Raw genomic sequence first — 20,172 nt, 5'->3', positions numbered from 1 at the left:
TTTCTGGTAGAAAGAAGTACAGTTTGTACTTTGTTTTGTTTAACCGGTTGGATTTGCGGTCAGGAATGAATTAAGTGAGGAAGGAAACATGAGTAATTTATTGTAACGTTCCTTCTGAAGTATTACTTTAAATGATGTCTCGTTTCCTTATAGGAAAATTGAAAGTATAAGATAAATAACAGTTTTTATTAACTAACCCCTTCCGAAATCTTTCATAAATACAGTTTAAACTCACATACTTCGTTTTTAAGGATATTCAGCACTCGTCAAGGAAATAAAATACTCTTTCATCATCAGATATAAACAATTCGAGATCTTGAAAATTCACTATGAACTAAATCCCATCTTGATGTTGAAACAATATTGTACAACTAAGTTTCAAGCACTATTTGCCCGACATAAAATGCTTATTGAACTGCAGATTCTCCAACCGCTGATGCTTGTGCAGCTGCTTGTGCAGATGCTTGTGCTGCATTTGCTTCTACCATTTTTTTCGTAAAAATGGGTAAGATTTCTGAATAAACTTCCATAATCCTGTGATTGGTGTTGACAAACTTTTGTGCACAATTATTCACACAATTGTTCTGTCAAATCAAAAAGAAAAAATAAGACGGAGAAGCAAATCATTCAGCTAAATTATTAAGATTTATTCATTATTGCTGTAAAAATGTAATGAATATTACAGCCTGTTGTTCTAAATTGTCTCAGTTGATAAATCGGTTAAATTTCAGATATTTATTGTAAAATTGCAATGAATTTTTCAATTTTTATGTAAAAATTATTTAAACTTGTCCCATTTGTAATATTTAAATTTAAAATAATACGTTTCGGAACAATTTCAATTATCTTAAAAACCATTACCGCTGAAAAATGTTGATAAGATTTGATAAAAAAAAACTAATACTTTTCAATACGTTTTCTGTATGCGCAATTTTAGTAATTTCCTTTAGATTTCTATCAAAGACTTCATGGAAATTCTAGTATAATTAATTGTCGGAAGTGTCAACTTTGTCCTGATAAAAAGGCAATCAATTTCTAACAAACATTTGGAAAGAATTGCTCTAGGTTTCTATACACACGAAGTGCGTCAATTCTATCAGCCGGAAAATCTTATACTTGTCTATCAAAGTTTTCTCATTGAAACTCTATAATATCTTAACCGCACAATACCATCAAAACCTATGTTCCGAAATCTTAGAAGATTTTATATAAATTTATCCGTCGAGAAAGCCTATGTACTTTTCAATTGATTTGATACAAGTCTGAAATTTATAAGATTTGATAGAATTTCAATGAGAATATTTTGAGATAAAAGTATAAGATTTCTCGATGGATAGAATTTGATAGAAATTTCCGAAACTTTGTAAGATAGGATTTTATACACAGTTCTGCGATAATAAGATTTGACAGTTTCCAGTTGATAAAAAAAGTATACCATTTCTCAACATATAAAATTTGATAGGAATATCCAGGATTCTGATAAAAGATCAAACAAAATTTGATAAAAATTTGAGATAACATTTTATAGAAATATTCTAGACTCCAAAACATAGGTGACAAGAGGGAGGGGTTATAAATGATGTTAAACGAACTTGCATTTACAACTTAAACACAGTAAGAAAATCCACCTATATTATTGGATAAAAGAATTTTATTATTGAAAACTTCAACTACTTTGTTAAAAAAAATATTTTTTATTTAGGATCATTATTCATTAATATTAATTAATATTTTTTATTAAGGATTCATAATTAAAGTTAAAAATTAAACTGCCTATTTGCTTTTAAATGAACTTTTATGTTTAAAATTTCACTGTTTTGTATAAAATTAATCTTTTTGGTTGAAATATTTTTTTATTAAAGATTCATAATTATAGTTAGAAATTAAACTGCCTATTTGCTTTTAAATGAACTTTTATGTTTAAAATTCCACTGTTATGTATAAAATTAATCTTTTTGACATGAAAATTCAACGATTTTGTAGAAAATTCATGTACTTTATTGAAAAGTCGTCTTTTTTGGTAGAAAATTATTCTGATTTGTTGAAAGGTCAACTTTTTAATTGAGAGTTCAATTATCTTGTTAAAAATTCATCTTTTCTTTTATTGAAAATGATATTTTTCTTAGAAATTCATCATTTTCGATTTAAAAATCCATTGCTTTCCAAAACCATCGACTTTTTAGCTTACAAACTTTAATCCTTTGGTCAAAATTCATCATTCACGGCAGAAAAGTCAACTTTCTTGGTTGAAAATGAACTTTTTTGAAGATAATTCGGCTGTCTAATAAAAAACATGGTATTTTGTCTTAAAAATTAAATTTTTTTATTGCACTTTTTTCTTTGAAAACTTGACCATTTGATTGAAAATGCATCTTTATATGCTGAAAATTCTACTAACTGGTAAAAAATTCAACTAATTTGTTAAAAATCTTATTAATTCGGTAAAATTAACCTATTTGATCAGTCATCAATTTTGGTCGAAAATTTGACTATGTTGTTAGAAATTCTTTCCTTTGAATTAAAAATGTACTTTTTATACTAGAAAAGTCATACTTCTTAATTAAAAATTGATCTTTCCTGTTTGAACAAATAACTTTTTTGTTCAAAATTCCACTTTCTTCGAAAGAAATCGTCTTTTTGGGTTGAAAATTGTTCCATTTGGATAAATATTTAACTATTTTTTGGAAAACTGGTCTCTTTTATTGCAAAGTTAATCTATTTGCTTCTTAATGCAAATTTGTGGTTAAAAATTGTGTTTTCTTTTCACCTTTTTGTGTTGAAACTCAGCTCTTTGGGTAGGAAATCTTTTTTGGTTGAAAATTCAACTGTTTTGTTGGAAATCCAATATATATCGGCTTGAAATCTTAGGAATTCAATAGTTTATCTACATTAATTTTATTTAAAAGAATTTATAAACGTAAAATCTGCCTCTTTAGCTAACGGCTACGTTACTTTCGGGGAGGGCGTGGTAAAAAATCCCAAATTAGTGATGCAGTTAACTGATGGCCCATAACTGGAACCAAATTTTTCCGTGTGACAAGAAAATGGTTTGTCGCCTCCATAGAGGCCTTCAAAAATGTACCCTGGCCGCGCCAGACTTCGATTACAACCACTGATTTTATGCAAGCAGTCTAGTAGATTTGATAGAATTTTAATGAAAATATGATAATAGCCAACTATAGGATTTCTAGATGGACATGATTTGAAAGAAAGCTCTATCAAATGTGCTAACAGATTTTGATTGGTGTAATTCATTTAATTCAATTAAATAGGATTTTCAACAAGACTGCCGCCTTATAAAATTTGATTTGTGAAGTTTGTTTGATTAAATTCTATAGGATTTCTATCAAATGTGCTCATAGAATTCTCATTTATTCCACTTCTAGATTTGTTTTAATCGAATTTTCTCTAAATATGTGGAATGTGAATTAATTTCAAGTTTTCTCTGGATAGAGGGTCATTCAGAATCCTATAATTTTCTATACTTTTTTCAGCAGGGATTATTCAAAACGCTTGCAAATTTTACCTCATCTGGCGTTATCTCTCTGGTAATGAATGTGTTTGCACAATGTTTAAAACACGTTTCGGAAATCTGATTGTACAAAAGCAGAAAGTCTCTGAACTGAAAAAGAAATGATTATAATTGTAAGATTATTATAAGAAAACGCAATCCTTACTCCAAAAAATGTATTATATTTATGGATCTAATCAATTAAGCGTGTATACCTTTAAAAACAGTTATTATTGCGAAATTAGGTACATACGTTTCTAATTTCTGTGACACTCATATTCAATGCTTGTTTAATATAATTTATTTTTCTCCTAAGTTCACCTCAAAAAGGTCCACTTGTCGCAGTTGCAACTGCCACACAGCACACACGTGTTTACGAGTTTCGAGCGACTAACCTAACCTCACATAACCTCTCTGATACTTGTCAATGTGCAATTAACATCTTAAGAGCAAGTGAGGTTAGCCATTGTAAAATTATTATTTTTAACTGATATTTCTACTTTTCTAGAGTGCGTTCTTACGATTTATTAGTTTTTCTACATTCTTAATGCCTGTAAAATAATATATATTTTCTCTAATAAGGTTATTGGCAGAGATATAAAGTTATAACTGTGTGTCTAAAGTCAATCCAAAAATTTGCATTTGATTGCAAAAATTTCCAATGTGGAGATTTTTATTTGAATTTTGAGTTTACCTCGAACCTTCTACGATTATTCCAGGTAATTATGAATTTAAAAAAAGAGTATTTGTTTTCAATGTTGTATCTGGTGGATATCGTGCTGATAGGTTAGAACAGGCAGCGTACTTTCCGGATGATGCTAATCTTTTTTAATTCTTTGTGATTTTCATACAGACAGTTCAAATTAAAATCGAATACGGGTACCATTTAACATAGCAAAATTTAAAGTTGTAATTAGTTGTAAAATGTATCTTGAACTTTGAAACTTTACTCCGTGAAAAAGCAGCGTAATAGTCGTAATACTGAGTCAATATGATTTATTTTCATAATAAAAACTTCTACTGTCTCAAAATGTTATAATGATAAAAAATTTTAAATCCTTATAATTTTATCAATTTTGTCTTATCTTGTGCACAGCCTCTTATAAAAGAGATCAAGATGAATTCATAAAGTTAATTTTTAAAATACAATTATGGCCAAATGTTTATGTATTCTTATTATAGTCGTTTATACCTATAATTTTGTAGAATCATTTGTCAAAAGAAAATAAATTTCAATAAAACTATAGAAATATACATAAAAACTTTCGAATAAAAAATGTTGAAAAAATATATTAAGGACTTTTTCGGGCTGTTAAATATGAATAACATGTGTGTGTGTGTGTGTGTGTGTGTGTGTGTGTGCATGTTTATTTCTTGATATGCGTAAGTTTTGAAAAATTTGCACCCGAGTATTATTTGCAAAGTTTCAGGAAGGTGAAAACATTTTTGTTTTAATTTTCTTTGAAAGCGGAATAGCCAATTAGTCCTTGTGCAATTGTTATACTCTTAATTTAAAAATTAATTTTTCTAAGTGAAAGGAAAAATAATTTTTAAAAGTTCCTAATATGCATTGATAAATAGTATGAGCAAAGGGATCATTTTAAAATTAAAAATATAAGAACAATAGATAATAATTAGAATAAAAAGCTCCCGATAAGGCTTGTTATAGTTATAGACTTGGGAAAAAAAATTCTATTTGAATGTCTAATTTGAATTAAACGAAATTTAGATGATTGAAAGACCGAATCCATTTCAAATCAGGTAGGGTCCTACACTTGAAATCGCAGAATCTTTTGGAGACAAAACATGTCATTTTTTATAAGAAATTATGCTATATATCTTTTTTGGATTTAAAACTCGATTTCTGTCTTTAAACCTCTATAAATTTTGACATTATTGATATATTTATTTTTGATTCTAATAGCGTTCGTCGTTTTAAAAGAAATCTCTTTTTATTCGAATTAAGACCAATTCCATTTCAAATCAAGGAGCCCGTATTTTATAGTTAATTAGATTTTTTTGGATTTATTACAATCATTTTAAGGTTACCTGTGAATTCTCAAAAATTAACAAGAAGACAGAATCTATTTCAAATCAGACACGGCTCTAAATTTGAGGTCGAAGAATCTCTCGGATAAGAAATATGTTGTTTCTGATAGGAAAATAGGCGATAAGTATTTTTCCAATTTTGTTAACAGAAATTTCTAAGAAGTTATGCGTATCTGAATTTTGTGCTTTGTTAAAAAAACGATTTTTTTATTTAAACCTCTATAATTTTTTTACCTAATTGCACCTTTTATCGTTTTCTTTTATTCTAATAGCGTTTATTATCGTCGTTCTTAATACGCAGGATTATTTAGGAAAGGTTTAAAATTGTCAAAATGGCAGCGGCTTTTCTGAAAAAATTAAAAATCGATTTTCTAAAAAAAACCACCTTTAAATTTGTTGACATTTTTTTTAAACTTGTACTTTGACAATAAAGATATTTTATAAGTTTGTTGGTTGCTAAATAACTTTTGTAGCCAAGAGAATTCTTTTTTTTACAACAGATACGAAAAAATGTTAAGATAAAAGTTTACACGTCTAAAAAAAGTTCTGTGAAAAATGTCTCTTGGTCGTTTGCGACATTTTTCATAATTTGCGAAAAAATTCAAAATTACATTTTTAGAAAAAAAATTCTCTCGACCTGAAAAATGGTTTAGCCCGCATGATGCTGACAAGATATCTTTTTTCTATTAGTAGAACATTTTAAAACATATTTAGAAGAATAAAAAGGTGGGGTTTTCCAGAAGACATTTTCTATTAATTTCTTCAAATTTTGAAAACATGAAAAAAAATATTTTCCTGAAAACCCCACCTCTTTCATTCCTCCAAATATTTAATAAAAAAATGTCTAATAATACCAGAGAGGCATCTTATGAGCATAATGCTGGCTAAACCATTTTTGAGAACGGGAAAATAGTTTTTTCTGAAAATATTATTTTTTTCTCTTGTAAGAAAAAATAATTCTCCTGGATACAAAAGTTATTTAGTAAGCATTTAACTTACACATTTTGTCCCCGAAAGATTCTGTAATTTCAAGTGTAGGACCCTTCCTGATTTTAAATGGATTCGGGTGAAAGAAGGTTTCAACATTTATTTCTTAAATAAATAAATTTTGAAAACTGTTCAGAAACCTGAACACACACAAATCTCTACGAAATCTAATAAGCCTATATTAAAGAAAGCACTTAAAGCTAATGAAAAATGTTGGTTAAAAATTAATACGTTCGTAGTTTAATTTATTGAAATAGCTGTCAAGTCGATCTCTGGTGTTTCGACTATGTTTGTATTTACAATTTCATGGTGCTCATTTGATGAGCACTTTGCTTCCTCATTATAATTATTTAGAAAATATGTTTCCTTCCGCAGGGAGAAAGTCGAAAAAAAACAAAAAATACAAATTTAGTTCAATAAAAACGTCTCGATTCAAGGAGTCTTTTCTGTTCTTATATGAACTTTGAATTATGATAATGAAAAAAGTTTTTCTGTTTAAAACAGATTTTTAAAGTTATATAAGTGTCCATGAACTTTCTTACTCTTCAAGACAATGTATTGTTATAATATGTCAGTCGATTTGTCTCGGATTAGGGAATCTATCCCATTCTTGCATCAATTTTGAATTATGTTAAAGAACAAAGTTTAACTATAAAAAACGGATTTTTTAAATATTAGAAATAACGATAACTTCCTTAGTCTTCAATAAAATGTATTCGTATTAGAAGTCAATCTATTTGTCTGGATTCAACGAATCTTTTCTATTCTTGCATCAACTTTCAATTATGTGAGTGAGAATATTTTTACTATAAAAATCTTTTTTTTTTCAAATAGTATAATTGACCATGACCTCCTTACTCTTTAAAAAATGTATCAATATTATATGTCAATCGATTCGTCTCAAATCAAACAATCTTTTTTATTATTGCATCAACGTTGAATTATGTGACTAAAAAAAGATTTTACTATAAGAAAAACGATTTTTTAAATAATATAAAGTGCTAAAATAATCTAATGAATATTTTTCGAAATACTTCGGTCAGTTTCAACATATTTGTAGTGAAAATAGGCCCTCCAAATTTCATAAATTTATTTGCAACCGTCTTCAAGTTGTCATGTTTACATACAAAAGTGTTATATCTATCCACGCATACATCCGGAAAATTGCTTAGAACAGCGTAGAACTTACAATTGTATTAGACATTTTTAAATTGAGGAGCGTTTAATGAAATAAATAAATTTTATCTTCAAAATTGTTACCATTTTAAAGTTTCCTTTATGAGAAAGCAAACATTTTGAATGTATGCTTTCTAAGCTTGTTTTTCATAATAGAAAATTGTAAATTATTTAATTAAAATAAAAAATTACAAAGCAATTTAATTTTTTATTTCTGTCAAGATTTAATTTATAAACTAATATGGTGTATTTGAACAAAAATGTATTTATTTGAAGATTTTCTAGATCGTTTGAAGAATTTAATATCGTTTTTTCTGAAGGTAGATCGTTTGTATAATATGATTAAAAGGTTGTTGCAAATAAATCATTATTGTTTCTTACAAAATAATCAGTTATTGAAAATCAAAATTTTGTACCTCACAGTAATGTATCTTCATCGAATTAAACGTGTTTTCCCTGATAAAAAGTGTATAAAAACTTCTCATACACTCATCAAGAATGCACAGACATTCCCCGCCCCTTGTGTCATCATCTTACCGGTTGAACTGTTTCAGGTAGTTATGGGCACTTTGGAATTAAGACAAAGCCTGACCGGACACAGGGGGAGAGTGTGGAATGTCTGTTGGCATCCGCTTGGCAGTTGTGTCGCATCTTGTGGCGAAGATAAAACAATCAGGATCTGGGTCTCGAAGGGCAGCCAGTGGGTCATAAAGACCATCTTGACTGAAGGTCACACGAGAACAATAAGGGAGATTGCCTGGTCTCCTTGTGGAAATTACATAGCCTCCGTGAGCTTCGATGCAACCGTGGCTATATGGGATAAAAAATCAGGTCAATTCGAGTGCAACACGACTTTGGAGGGTCACGAAAATGAAGTGAAAAGTGTTTCTTGGTCTTGCGGTGGACAGCTATTGGCCACATGCAGTCGTGACAAATCAGTCTGGGTCTGGGAAGTCAATGACGATGATTATGAATGTGCTGCTGTCATAAATGCTCATTCCCAAGATGTGAAAAAGGTATATTCATTATATATTATTCTTTTTATTCAGGGTTGCCAGTGGAGGGGAAAATAGGAAAATAACTGAGAGCTTTTTGAGACCAGCTAAAAAGACATAAGTGATCGCGAATTTATTTTCAGACTGGAGAGTTTTTTAATTCATGGATTTAGCATAAAAACTTATCTATGCTACTTGATATTTCTTAAAATGGTATAGTTTGGAAATAAAAGCCTTCATAGTTATCGAGTTTTTAAATCGTGACGTTCAAAATTGGATAATTTTTAGTCAAAACTCAAGGGGTTAACCACTATTGAATTCATGTATACACTTGTTTCTGTATTATTTTTTATTTCCTTGAATTCTTTTCAATTCTCTTCGCTTAAATTCTTATAAATTATTCTCAATTCCTTTGAGTTCACTTGTATTTGATTAGATTCTTAGATCATAAATAATAATTCGAAGTAACACCTACTACATATTTCAAATATGACTTCATCAAGTTTCATGCATGTTTATGCGACAGGAACGATTCCGTCAGTATTGGAAACATAAGAAAATTTAGGCGCAAAATTAAAATAATCAAATGAAGGGTCCCGGTCCAAATCTGTTAACCGACATTTTTTCGAAATTGATTTTTTAAATTATTTTCTGGAACGTTTTTTATATGCTGTTAATATCGCGCAATCGAAGTGGCAAAATTACTTGTAGTTTTTTTTTAAATTGATTTTCGAAAATCGCGTTTTGATATCTAGAGCATACGTCCGCGGTCTAAACTAGTTGATTGTTTATGGCATCTTATGGGAAATCCGTGACTTTTCTTACATTGGTTTAGTTTACTCGCATAATAGTCCAGTGAGACACATGTCAGTGTGTGTTAAGGTTAAGTGTATATGTGTCGAAAGTTTTCTGTGGCTACTTTCACGCCATCTTCGTTGTTGTCTACATGTCGCTGTAAAGACGAAGATGAGCGACGCGTCCCGATTACTAACAATTAGCAAATTTTTCAAATAAACTATTTTTAATTTTTGCAAGCACAGCTATCTTCGGATTGCGATTCCATACATTTTGACGTATAAAACTAGCCCGCAGCTTGAAAAACAACGCAGAAACATGCGAGTCTGGGGAAAAAATAGAAAACCAGCGGTAAAATACTGCAGATAACAATTTTAGACCGCTGGACCCCTAGTAGATAACATATGGATAGCTCTCAATTGTCATATAACGTTCAATTTTGACTCAAATATAATAAATATAATACTAACGTGTATTATTGCAAAAATAACAACGATTTTCCTTTGTCGTGTAAAATGTATGAAATGTCAGTTAACAGGTTTAGTCCACGGACCCTTCAAATATAAAATAGATATTTTTACACTAAAGTTTTTTGCACAATTCAATACTCAAATTTAAATATTAAACATTTGACATTGTAAATTTGAAGATCTTAAGTGTCGAGGAATTTTCAAAATTATGAAATAGAACTTATTTAGATTATTTACTCTAAGAAAATTTGTTTCAAATTGAAAGCCTAAGATTTTAAGTTTGTAGTCTTAGTATTGAATAATTGCAAACAATCGTTTGAAATAGAAGAACATTGAATTGAAAATATGGTATAATTTTGGATTGATACATTCATAATTGCTTGGATTTTAATTTAAATCGTTAAAAGTTGCAGAATTATGAATGAAAACTTTCTAATAATTATTTTATTTTTAAACAATCTTTAATTAGTAGCGCTTGAAGTTGAATAAATGTGACAAATTTAATGATATCACGTTGATACTTCATCCATGAGCAGTTTTAAATTATAGTAGCATGTGAAGTGGAATAATTTTGGACATAATCTCTAAAAATGATAACATTTGATTTTAAATTGTAAGCTCAACATTTGTTCTTCAAATTCAAAAGGTTAAAATTTGTGCAATTTAAACATGATAGCCTCTTAATTCTCATTAATGTTTTACGGGCTTCCAAAAGTCACAACAACTCCTTTGTTGACCTTTTGAAACCTTTTTACGAAAAAAAACTCGTCATGCTAGAGCAGGTTTTTAACTGATTCATAATCTACACAAAAAATGCTATAAGAATCATCTGGAGTTGGTGTTTAAAATATACAAATGATGCCAGGTAGTGCTATTTTCGCGTTTGATGACTGGAATATAAATTGATTAATTTTGATTTTTGATTCTAATTTAGTATGAGTTTCAAATTACATTCCTTATTACGAACTTAACTACGAACTACTTGAAATAATAAATTGTTTAGTTATGAAGTTTGAATTTGTCAAAATATAAATAAACAGGAATTTTTGAAACCCTGGGAATTTTTTCTGAGTCTTGAGTGTCCGCCCTATTAGTGTAAGTTTAAAGATTAATCTTTTTTCTTAAATAAATATAAATATTATAATCTATTTTAATAAAAATTACAGGTCCGATGGCATCCAACTAGTGACATTCTCGCATCGGCGAGTTATGACAACAGTCTGAAAATTTTCAAAGAAGACACAGCCGACTCTGATTGGCTTTGTGTTTCGACGCTCACCTCTCACACATCAACAGTCTGGAGTTTGTCTTTCAACAGTGCAGGTGATCGATTAGCGAGTTGCAGTGACGACAGAACTGTGAAAATATGGCAAGAGTATAAACCAGGAAACGAAGCTGGAATTTCTACCCCAAACGATGAGCCAGTCTGGAAGTGCGTTTGCACTCTTTCTGGCTACCACACGAGAACTATCTACGATATCGATTGGTGTAAAAAAACTGGATTGATAGTAACAGCATGTGGTGATGACATTGTCAGAATATTCAAAGAAGAAAGCGATTCCGACCCAAATCAGCCGACTTTTTCTATGGTTTGTTCGAATGAAACCTCCCATACGCAAGACGTTAATTCCGTTCAGTGGAATCCTGCTGAACCCGGCCTCGTGGCATCTGCAAGTGATGACGGAGAGGTTAAGATTTGGTTTTACAGTGATTGAAAATGTACTTTAAGAATACAAGCATTCGATGTAACATATAAAAATATACTTACTTGTATTTTAGAAAGAGTGAGTTTTTATTATGATCCTGTCTTTACGTCGTTTCCAAGATCTTGACACTTCTAATGTTGTTAATGAGAAAAAAATCCCGCCGCCTGATGATGATTTTACTAGTTACTATTTAAGTTATGCAGTTACTATTTCAGGATTATTTTTTTTGTTCTAGGGTTATTCATGATTGGCAAGTTACTTCTGATAGGATTAAGTCAAAAAGTGCTCTTGCATAAACAATTATTAAATTCTGCTCGCTATTCTCACACAATGGGGTTACCTTTGCAAAAAGTGATAGATTCGTTGAACAGCTTCGCGCATCTGAAGCTCGCGGCTTCGTGGGATAATGTAGGATTGTTGATCGAGCCTACAGAACCTAAAAAAATTTCTCAGGTTCTATTAACGAATGATTTAACCGAAGACGTGATGCAGGAAGCTGTGGATCTGAAAGCCGATATGATCATATCGTATCATCCACCCATATTCAGCCCACTAAAGTCAATCACGACTAGGACATGGAAGGTGCATAGCCTTAAAATTACTGATTTTAATTAAGAGTTCAATCTAAATTATGGGAGGGGGGGGGTATTAAAAAATTATATAAACAATGAATATTTAAAATAAATTTTTTCTTCCGGAAACGCTTCAAGCTGAATACTTAAATTTAGACGTTTAAAATAAATAATTTATCATTCAAATTATTAATTACAGATTTTACAAATCTTTTATTTAAAATTGGACAATATTTAATTGTGGTATAATCCAAGAATAAAAAATTCTAAATTTTTTTAAAATCTGAAATTGCAACCTTAAAAATTGTACAGTTTAATATTACCATCGTTGAAAACTATTGAAAATCGAAAGCCTCAACACTTAACAGTTAAACAATTATAAGTTTAAAAAATTCGACGTGTACCGAAATTTCGGTACGAATGTTGAGACCTAGAAACGAGACTCTCTGTACCAAAATTTTGTTACAAAGAGCCGCACATTTCGATACGTTTAGACACTACCAATATTCAAATTAAACCATTTCAAATTTAAAAATTCATAATTAGATATTATCAAAATCAATTACATAGGTATCCTAATTTAAAGTAATGATCTTTTAAACCATTTATACTAATAAATATAAATAATGTATACGTCCAATGAATTAAAAATTAGTTAATTTAAAAACATTAATATGTCATTAAAATTATTATTTTTATTTATTATTATTATTTTAATAATTGTAACTGTAATTTTCTAAGGTTTCCAGTTTGAAATGATGTCACTTTTAACATATTTTAAATATTTCAAATGTTGCATGTTTACGATTTTTAATTCTATAATTTATTTAAACATTCCTAATGTTTAAAATTGAATATTTGAAAAATGAACGCTTTTATGTTCAATTTTTAATTGTAATTTTAACTTTCAATTCAAGGCATAAAAATTAAACCATTTTAGAATTAGGTATTCCAAATACCAAAATTTAAAATTGGAATCTTAAATATACGTAGATACTTAAGATAATTGGAACAATTTTAAAATTAATAATGAACCAGATTTTGGGTTACAAAATTGAATACAATGCAACCTTTTTTTAACTGTAATTAAAATGATATTAATTGATCTATCAAAAATACGTTAACGAACTAACATTTTCTAGGAACGTATTGCAGCCAGGTGCCTTGAAAATAAAATTGCTCTCTATTCCCCTCATACGAGTTTCGATTCTGTGGTTGGAGGTGTTAATGATTGGCTCGCAACTGCTTTTGGTGAGCTTTAATTTAAAATTAATATAAAATTTACATTTAAATGAACAATCAAATTATAAATGATGAATGCAATTTTATTTTTTAATCATCTAATTATATATGGAGATCTAGAGTCAAGTAGTCCCATAGAACCAGGAACACCTGATCCTAGAACTGGGTTTGGAAGATTCTGCACATTAAAACAGTCAATCTCAGTCGAGGATGCGGTGCAAATAGTTAAAAACCGGACTGAACTTCCACATGTGAGATTAGCTCGAGCACGTGGACCAAGTAGGAAAAAATGGTTTTTTCTCTATCTTCTTAATTGTTTGTAAATTACTGAAGTTATTCTTTTTTTATTGCAGCTGGAAGAGTCAAAACTGTAGCACTTTGTGCAGGATCAGGAACTTCAGTTTTTAAAACCTCTCCACCAGCAGATTTGTACCTAACTGGAGAAATGTTCCACCACGATGTTCTCGATTTAGTTCACAAGGGTGGAAACGTTATTTTAACCAATCATTCAGATTCAGAACGCGGCTACCTCAAAGTGTTCGCTAAAAAGTTGAGTGACTTACTTGGTAATTCAGTACAAGTGATCGTGTCGCAAAAAGATAAAGATCCTCTCACAACAGTGTAATTAATTCATAAGCAATTAGGCATCCCAGATATGAAATGAAACAATCGTGAATGTCTAGAGCAGTCTGAGATCATCGCACGTGTCCAAGAAAGTATATGGCTCTAATTACGCTACTGTAAGTTAGTAACTTTCTCAGAGAAAGTCCAATTAATTTCACTGCCCGAGAGAGGACAGCTAAATTAATAGCATCGCACTCTAAGACCATTTATAGTCTCTAAATTAATTATCATCGGCATCGTTATTTATACTCTTTATCTTTGAACATAAAGAGGAAAGTAACTTAAATTAGAATTTATAAGAGGAGCCAAGTCTGAAATTTTAACCCTCAGATAATCTAATTTGCTCTGTGCTGGTAGATTTTCATATACTGGAAAGTCTTTGAACCATTAAAACTTCTTATATAATATCTCTGGAGAAGAAAAGCATAAAAATTATATTTTAAAAACGAAAGTCTTAGATCTATGATGCTTTTTTCACCTTTATCACATGAGTTCATTTTTTACTGGGTTGAAAGTGTAGTTGCAAATCAACTTAATGTTTCAAAATCTTGTCATAAATTGCAGTTTTCAGCATCATTATTTATCGCCGAATTAATATGTTAACATTTTTATTTGCTCAAAATTGTTCCAGATGCAATTCGTCATCATTTTTATTTTTCCGAATTGTCATTTATTGTAAATTCATTTTTTTTAATGCCCATTTCCATCACAATTAATTCGTAACATTCAGTATTTTAGCTTAATTAGCCTAACTAGGAAAAGGAACGAGAATTTTTTGAGTCCAAAAAAAGGTAGTGAATTCATTTTTTTTACTACTTCAGATTTTAAATTGTGGCATTTTTTAAAGCTTGGAATTTGACTTTAGTATATAGGTTCAATGATAAAGGATTTTTTATATTGATGATTATTATTTAACTCAATTTTTTAATTGGCGTGTTGAGAAAAAATGGTGGTTTGACGTCTGACAAAAGTAAATCACAAAATTGAAATGAATTCATATCTTCTGTTCCGATTTTTTACTTGACAAGTGAAATTTTTTGAAATTTTAGATGATTTTCCTATTTGCTAAAAAATTATGGTGAATTTTCCGTATTAATAGTTTTTGGTATTGAATAATAACAATAAAGTTTGACATTAAAAAAAAGTTTCTCCAGATTATAGAATCTTTTGAAAATTGAAATTTGCATATTTTTACAAAAAGTTATATGTGTTTTACTAATTATATTATAAAAAACATGTTTTTTGTGCACATTTTCAAACAATAATTCTAAGTTTAACAAACAATTTTGGCTTATTTCTAAACAAATTTTCATAATTTTCTGGTCCATATTAAAATTTTTTATAATTTTCCAACAATATTTTTACTTGGCGTAAAAGATTCGATAAATTTCAGCTTTTTGTGTTGAACGCCTTCAATTTTAAATAAACTGAATTTCATGGCCTTCAAAATAAGATAACAAAAAAAGCCATTGAACATTTTAAGTAAGAAGTGACACTTCCTTTTGCTTCCCAGTTGAAAGTCCCTCTCTTCCTACAGAATATGTTTCAACTATTTTTTTCCGTTTTGAAAGTTTCGAAGAGATCTACAACTTTTATGCACCAAAAATTATTTTACAACTTTCAACTTGAAAAAGGAAGATTTAGACCAAATATAAAATAAATATTCTTAGGTGTTCTTTTCAAAAGTGTACAGCTGGAAGAAATTAAAATGATTTAAACTTTAAAAATTGGAAAGCCATGAAAATTGACCAGTTTTTATTTTTAGTCCTTCAAATTAAAACAATTTCATACAGGGATACTTAAAAAGAAACTTTTTAAAAGTATTAAACATTTTCAATTCAACTATTTTAAATTGAAGAGCATGTATTAGTAGGATGGTCCAAAATTTTGTTTCAAATTTGCATGCATATCGCTTCTAAATTTGTTTGAATCCACACAAAAACAAATGCCTTTTTTCAATAATATTTAAAAGTTTTGCAAGCCCCATGAAGTTTGACACGTATTTTTCATAAAAAAAGACGTTTTTATCAATTATATTCAAAATCGTCAATATTAGGTTAATCGAGATGAAACTGAAAATTCCTCCTTAATATTAGTCATCGAATAGAATTAATATTACTTTATATTAAACATTGAATGTATAAATAAATTTTTTAAACAATTTATGATTGTTTATAACGATTTTATCTTAGAATAAAGTTATAAAATCGCAGTTTTTTTCCAAAATTTTCAACCAGTTATCGATTTTTCAGCTATAACGGGGCAATAATGAATTAAATTCAACAACAAAAATTGTTCAAACTGTTGTTATTTATAATAATATCCTCACAGAATAATCATAGAAAGATGCATTTTTTTCTACAATTTTTCACGTTTTGGCCATTTACATACTTAATTCAAGGTAACCAAAATAATTGTTTAAGCAATTTATTATTTTTAATATTATTCTCTTTGAATAATGCTAAAAAGTTCCTTTTTCTCTGTAATATTTAACTTTTTGTCCACTGTTCGCTTAGAGTAAATTAATAATTAATCAGATTTAACAAAAGTAATGGTATAAACAAATAAAATGTGATTTATAATTATCTTTTCCTATATTAATGCCACATGGTTGGAGTTTTTTCTTAAACTTTTCACTTTTTGTCCAGTTTTTGCTCAGTGAGCTGATAATTAACACAATTAAACAAACATAATTGTTTAAGTAATGTATTCTTGTTTAAAACTATCTTCTCTTAGAGTAATGCCAGAAAGTTTTTCAGAATAAGGTATTTATACTCTTTCACTAATTTGTTCAAAATATTAATTTAAACAAAAAAGGCTTTCAATGACTACTCAAAGGAAGAGTCAATTTAATATGATCCATATAGAAAATTTGATGAATATTTCACATATCAGGTTCAATTTCAGAAAAATATATTCACAAAAAAGAAAGGAATTTTTTACAACATGATTCTCTCTAATTTTATAGCCAGAGTAAAGTTAAAATTTTTAGATAAAATCGCAATTTTCTGACAATGCTATAAGGGATCGTCCATATATTACGTAAGACATTTTTCTTTTGTTTATATCGCTGTGTCCTTTTTAACTTGATAAAAATATTATTTTCGTCTTTATTCAAACAACAGAAAAAACGTCTTACGTAATATATGGACAATCCCTAAGAGAATATAATAAAAAAACAATCAATTATTTAAACTTATCGGGTGTTTAATTTTAAGCTCACTCTACTTAAAAAGTGAAAAAAGTGGACAATTTAAGAAAAAACCGCAACTAACGTAGCATTATTCAAAGGAAATATTAATAAAAATAATAATATATTGTTTAAACCAATACTTTTGTTAACTTGAATTAATTCTTACCTGCCTCTGTTTGAAAAGTGGACACAAAGTAGAAAATTTAGGAAAAAGTGCAACTTTCTAATACTATTCTAAAATAATGTTGTTATAAATAATAATATATTATGGAAACAATTTTTTGTTAACTATTTTATTATTGTCTCTCTCTAACTAAAAATTTGAAAACAAGCTAAAAGTTCGAAAGAACCGTTACCTTCTAATTCTATTTTAAGAATAAATGGCTAAAAATAATAATAAATTGTTTAAACAATTTATTTAAAAATCTAATTATCAGTAGAATATATTTTTTTCGAATATAAACGAATTTAATTTTTATATATTCGAAAAAAATTTGGGGGCGATATACATAAAAATTCAAGAAAAAAAGATTTGCAATGAATTTTTAGACCACCCTAATAGTCTAATCTTTAATGCATCAGCCTGTCATATGATAAATTATTTTTAATGAACTTAACGTTATAAGTCGAATCGGTTTTTTAATTTCTATACCACCAGACGTTTCTTTTTTTAAATTAAAGTGTCCAGAATGATACAAATCAAACTGGGCTTATTGAACATATTGCATAATTGAACACAAAAGTCCTTTAATTTAAAATTCGACAGTATCAAGCGGTTAAACTTAACAGTTGCTTAAGTTCCAATTTTGAACCACTGACAATATTGTTGAGTTTTAAAGGCTTCAATTAAAAAATGCAATGAGCTCTTAAACATTTTTAAATACTAGGAGATGCCCGGATTTTTTCTTCAGATTTTTGAATGACAATACTGCGAAATAATTAAAATTAAAAAAAAAATATTTCGCTCGTTACTGTGAAGTTGTTCAAAATATATTCAAAATTCAAAAAATCTTACAACTTTAAAAGTAAGAGAATTTGAATAAAATTCCCTTTGTTAATGTAAAATATAAGGACCCTAAATTCAAAACCCAGAAGAACGGACATTTCTCATTTAAAAACCTAAATTGCTCTTCAAACCTTTGATTTGTATACAGGATTATTGAATTAATCATTGCTCAATGGACCTTTTTTGCCAACTAAATTCATTTAAAAAAATGATGAATCACGAAAGAAAAAATTAGAGTTTTCAGTAGGTCTTTGTTTCGAGACAGAGTACCGGTACCTGGGCGGACTTGACTCAACGCTGATCCACAAAGTGTCCACTCTACAGGTCCCTGAACGGGTAGAACCGGATCGAGACGTGCATTCGTAGCGTGGTGCTGATAGTGTAAGGTCTCCGCCGGCGAAAAAGCTGCGAGCGCGCTCCCTCGTCAAACGTGATTTCATCTCAGGGGCAATCAGCAAAAGAAGAGCTCGACGACTTTTCAATCGGAAACCGCGCTATCGCAATCGGAACTTCCGCTCTTTTATTTTTTTCTCTACCTGACTTCAGTCAGGTACCGTATTTCTTTCAAAAGACATCTCAGATCAAGAAGAGAAGAGTCACACGCCTGTGTCTGCGCTTTTACCTGATTCGGTCCATCGCGGATGTAACTGTCGAAGCGGTTTTCCTATTCAGGACCCGTTAACTCTGTGGAAGATCAGTGTTCAAACCGTTCAAACTTTGTTATGAGTCACGCCGAATGGTTTCGTTGCTCTTGATTATCACGCGACATTGTCAGACAATTGGTGGGATTCCTGCAGTGACCCAGACTTTCATCGGCCCTGGTGGTATCTCTCCATAAAAGGACTTATCCATAGAAACCAGCTCACGAGCATCACGCACGGTACATCAATTTCTATTGATAATTATTGTCAATCTTCTATATCTTCATCCTATCATTTTTATAAAATTCAATTTCGAAGATTATTGCTAAGGGTCTATTTGGGGAAGAAAAGAAGATGATGAAAAGGCACTGAAGAAATAATCAAATCAAAAGTTGAGTATTTTAACTCGTGATTTTTTTCATACGAGATGTTTTGTGATCAAGTTTATTTTAAAATATCTGAGTAAAGTCGGGGTAGTATTATTAATTAATAAGGTCAATGAAAAGACGTGAAAGTAATCTTCAGAATAAATTTTTACTATTATTTAGCGATTTATTATTTATAATTTAGAGTTAGAGAGAGTCGAATAACAAGGGTATCTAGCGGACCGGTAAATCGGAAAACTTCTTTTTATTGTTTAGTCGAAAATCAGAAAAAGGAAAATTTTATTCTTACACGTATGATAACATGAAAGTTAACAGATTGTAAGCTAGATAAGAGAAATGCAAATTTTAATGTTATCTCTAAATTTAAATAAAATCTAATGTAATAAACATTTATATATATATATATATCTTCTTAAGAAAAAGACAAAATTACCTCGAAAAGGACTTTATCCTGGCGCTTTTGATAAAAAATACCGATAACCTTCAACATATCAGGGAGGAAAAAGTTGAACTTTTATGTAATTAACACTAAAAAAACTTAGCAATCATCGATAAACAGGCGGTGTCATACTCGTGATCGGTAGTGTAGTTTCGATTAATATTTATCTCGTCAATTTGTGATTGGGGATGAGTTTTACAAGTATATATAAATAATTGCCAAATCAAAAAAAAGACATCTTTGAATTGGTAGGGCGAAAAAAATGTGATCGGGAAAAACCGGGAAAATCAAATTAACGGACTACTAGACACCCGAAAAATCATCAATTTTTCATACTACATAATTTACTATTTCTGAAAGCGTCATTAATAATTGTAAAG

At 29.4% G+C, this 20,172-nt stretch overlaps 3 protein-coding genes across 13 annotated transcripts in view; 2 read left to right on the top strand and 1 right to left on the bottom strand.

Moving 5' to 3' along the window:
- Positions 1–167: 167 nt before the first annotated feature.
- Positions 168–3,936, bottom strand: LOC117178110 (mitochondrial import inner membrane translocase subunit Tim10 B-like). The gene is made up of 3 exons (XM_033369360.1): positions 3,765–3,936; positions 3,527–3,622; positions 168–584 (listed from the first exon to the last, which is right to left on the bottom strand). Exons 1-3 carry the CDS (start codon positions 3,786–3,788, stop codon positions 408–410), a joined length of 297 nt encoding a protein of 98 aa, XP_033225251.1. The 5' UTR covers positions 3,789–3,936; the 3' UTR covers positions 168–407.
- On the top strand, positions 3,883–14,578 carry LOC117178108 (probable cytosolic iron-sulfur protein assembly protein Ciao1). Of its 6 annotated transcripts, none has more exons than XM_033369357.1 (5): positions 3,937–3,969; positions 11,925–12,271; positions 13,404–13,512; positions 13,618–13,782; positions 13,857–14,578. In XM_033369357.1, exons 2-5 carry the CDS (start codon positions 11,933–11,935, stop codon positions 14,126–14,128), a joined length of 885 nt encoding a protein of 294 aa, XP_033225248.1. In that variant the 5' UTR covers positions 3,937–3,969; positions 11,925–11,932; the 3' UTR covers positions 14,129–14,578. The 6 variants fall into 6 exon arrangements, with proteins under 6 accessions (XP_033225245.1, XP_033225248.1, XP_033225250.1 ...); XM_033369359.1 differs by having other exon boundaries at positions 3,939–4,230; positions 13,624–13,782; XM_033369356.1 differs by having other exon boundaries at positions 3,941–4,230.
- Positions 14,579–18,707: 4,129 nt separating this feature from the next.
- The window catches only part of LOC117178303, a 33,020-nt gene continuing 31,555 nt past the window's right edge, over positions 18,708–20,172 (top strand). For 5 of the 6 annotated variants that reach the window (XM_033369677.1, XM_033369676.1, XM_033369675.1 and 2 more), the window contains exon 1: positions 18,708–19,206. The gene's annotated coding sequence lies outside the window, so the exon portion shown is untranslated. Of the gene's footprint in view, positions 19,207–19,285; positions 19,359–20,172 lie in introns of all 6 variants that reach the window. The other variant, XM_033369673.1, reaches the window with a different exon arrangement.

Source organism: Belonocnema kinseyi, chromosome 8, assembly GCF_010883055.1.
Source record: "Belonocnema kinseyi isolate 2016_QV_RU_SX_M_011 chromosome 8, B_treatae_v1, whole genome shotgun sequence".
Taxonomy (NCBI): domain Eukaryota; kingdom Metazoa; phylum Arthropoda; class Insecta; order Hymenoptera; family Cynipidae; genus Belonocnema; species Belonocnema kinseyi.
The sequence above is the reverse complement of the archived record's forward strand: the minus strand, read 5'-3'. Positions and strand labels throughout refer to the sequence as shown.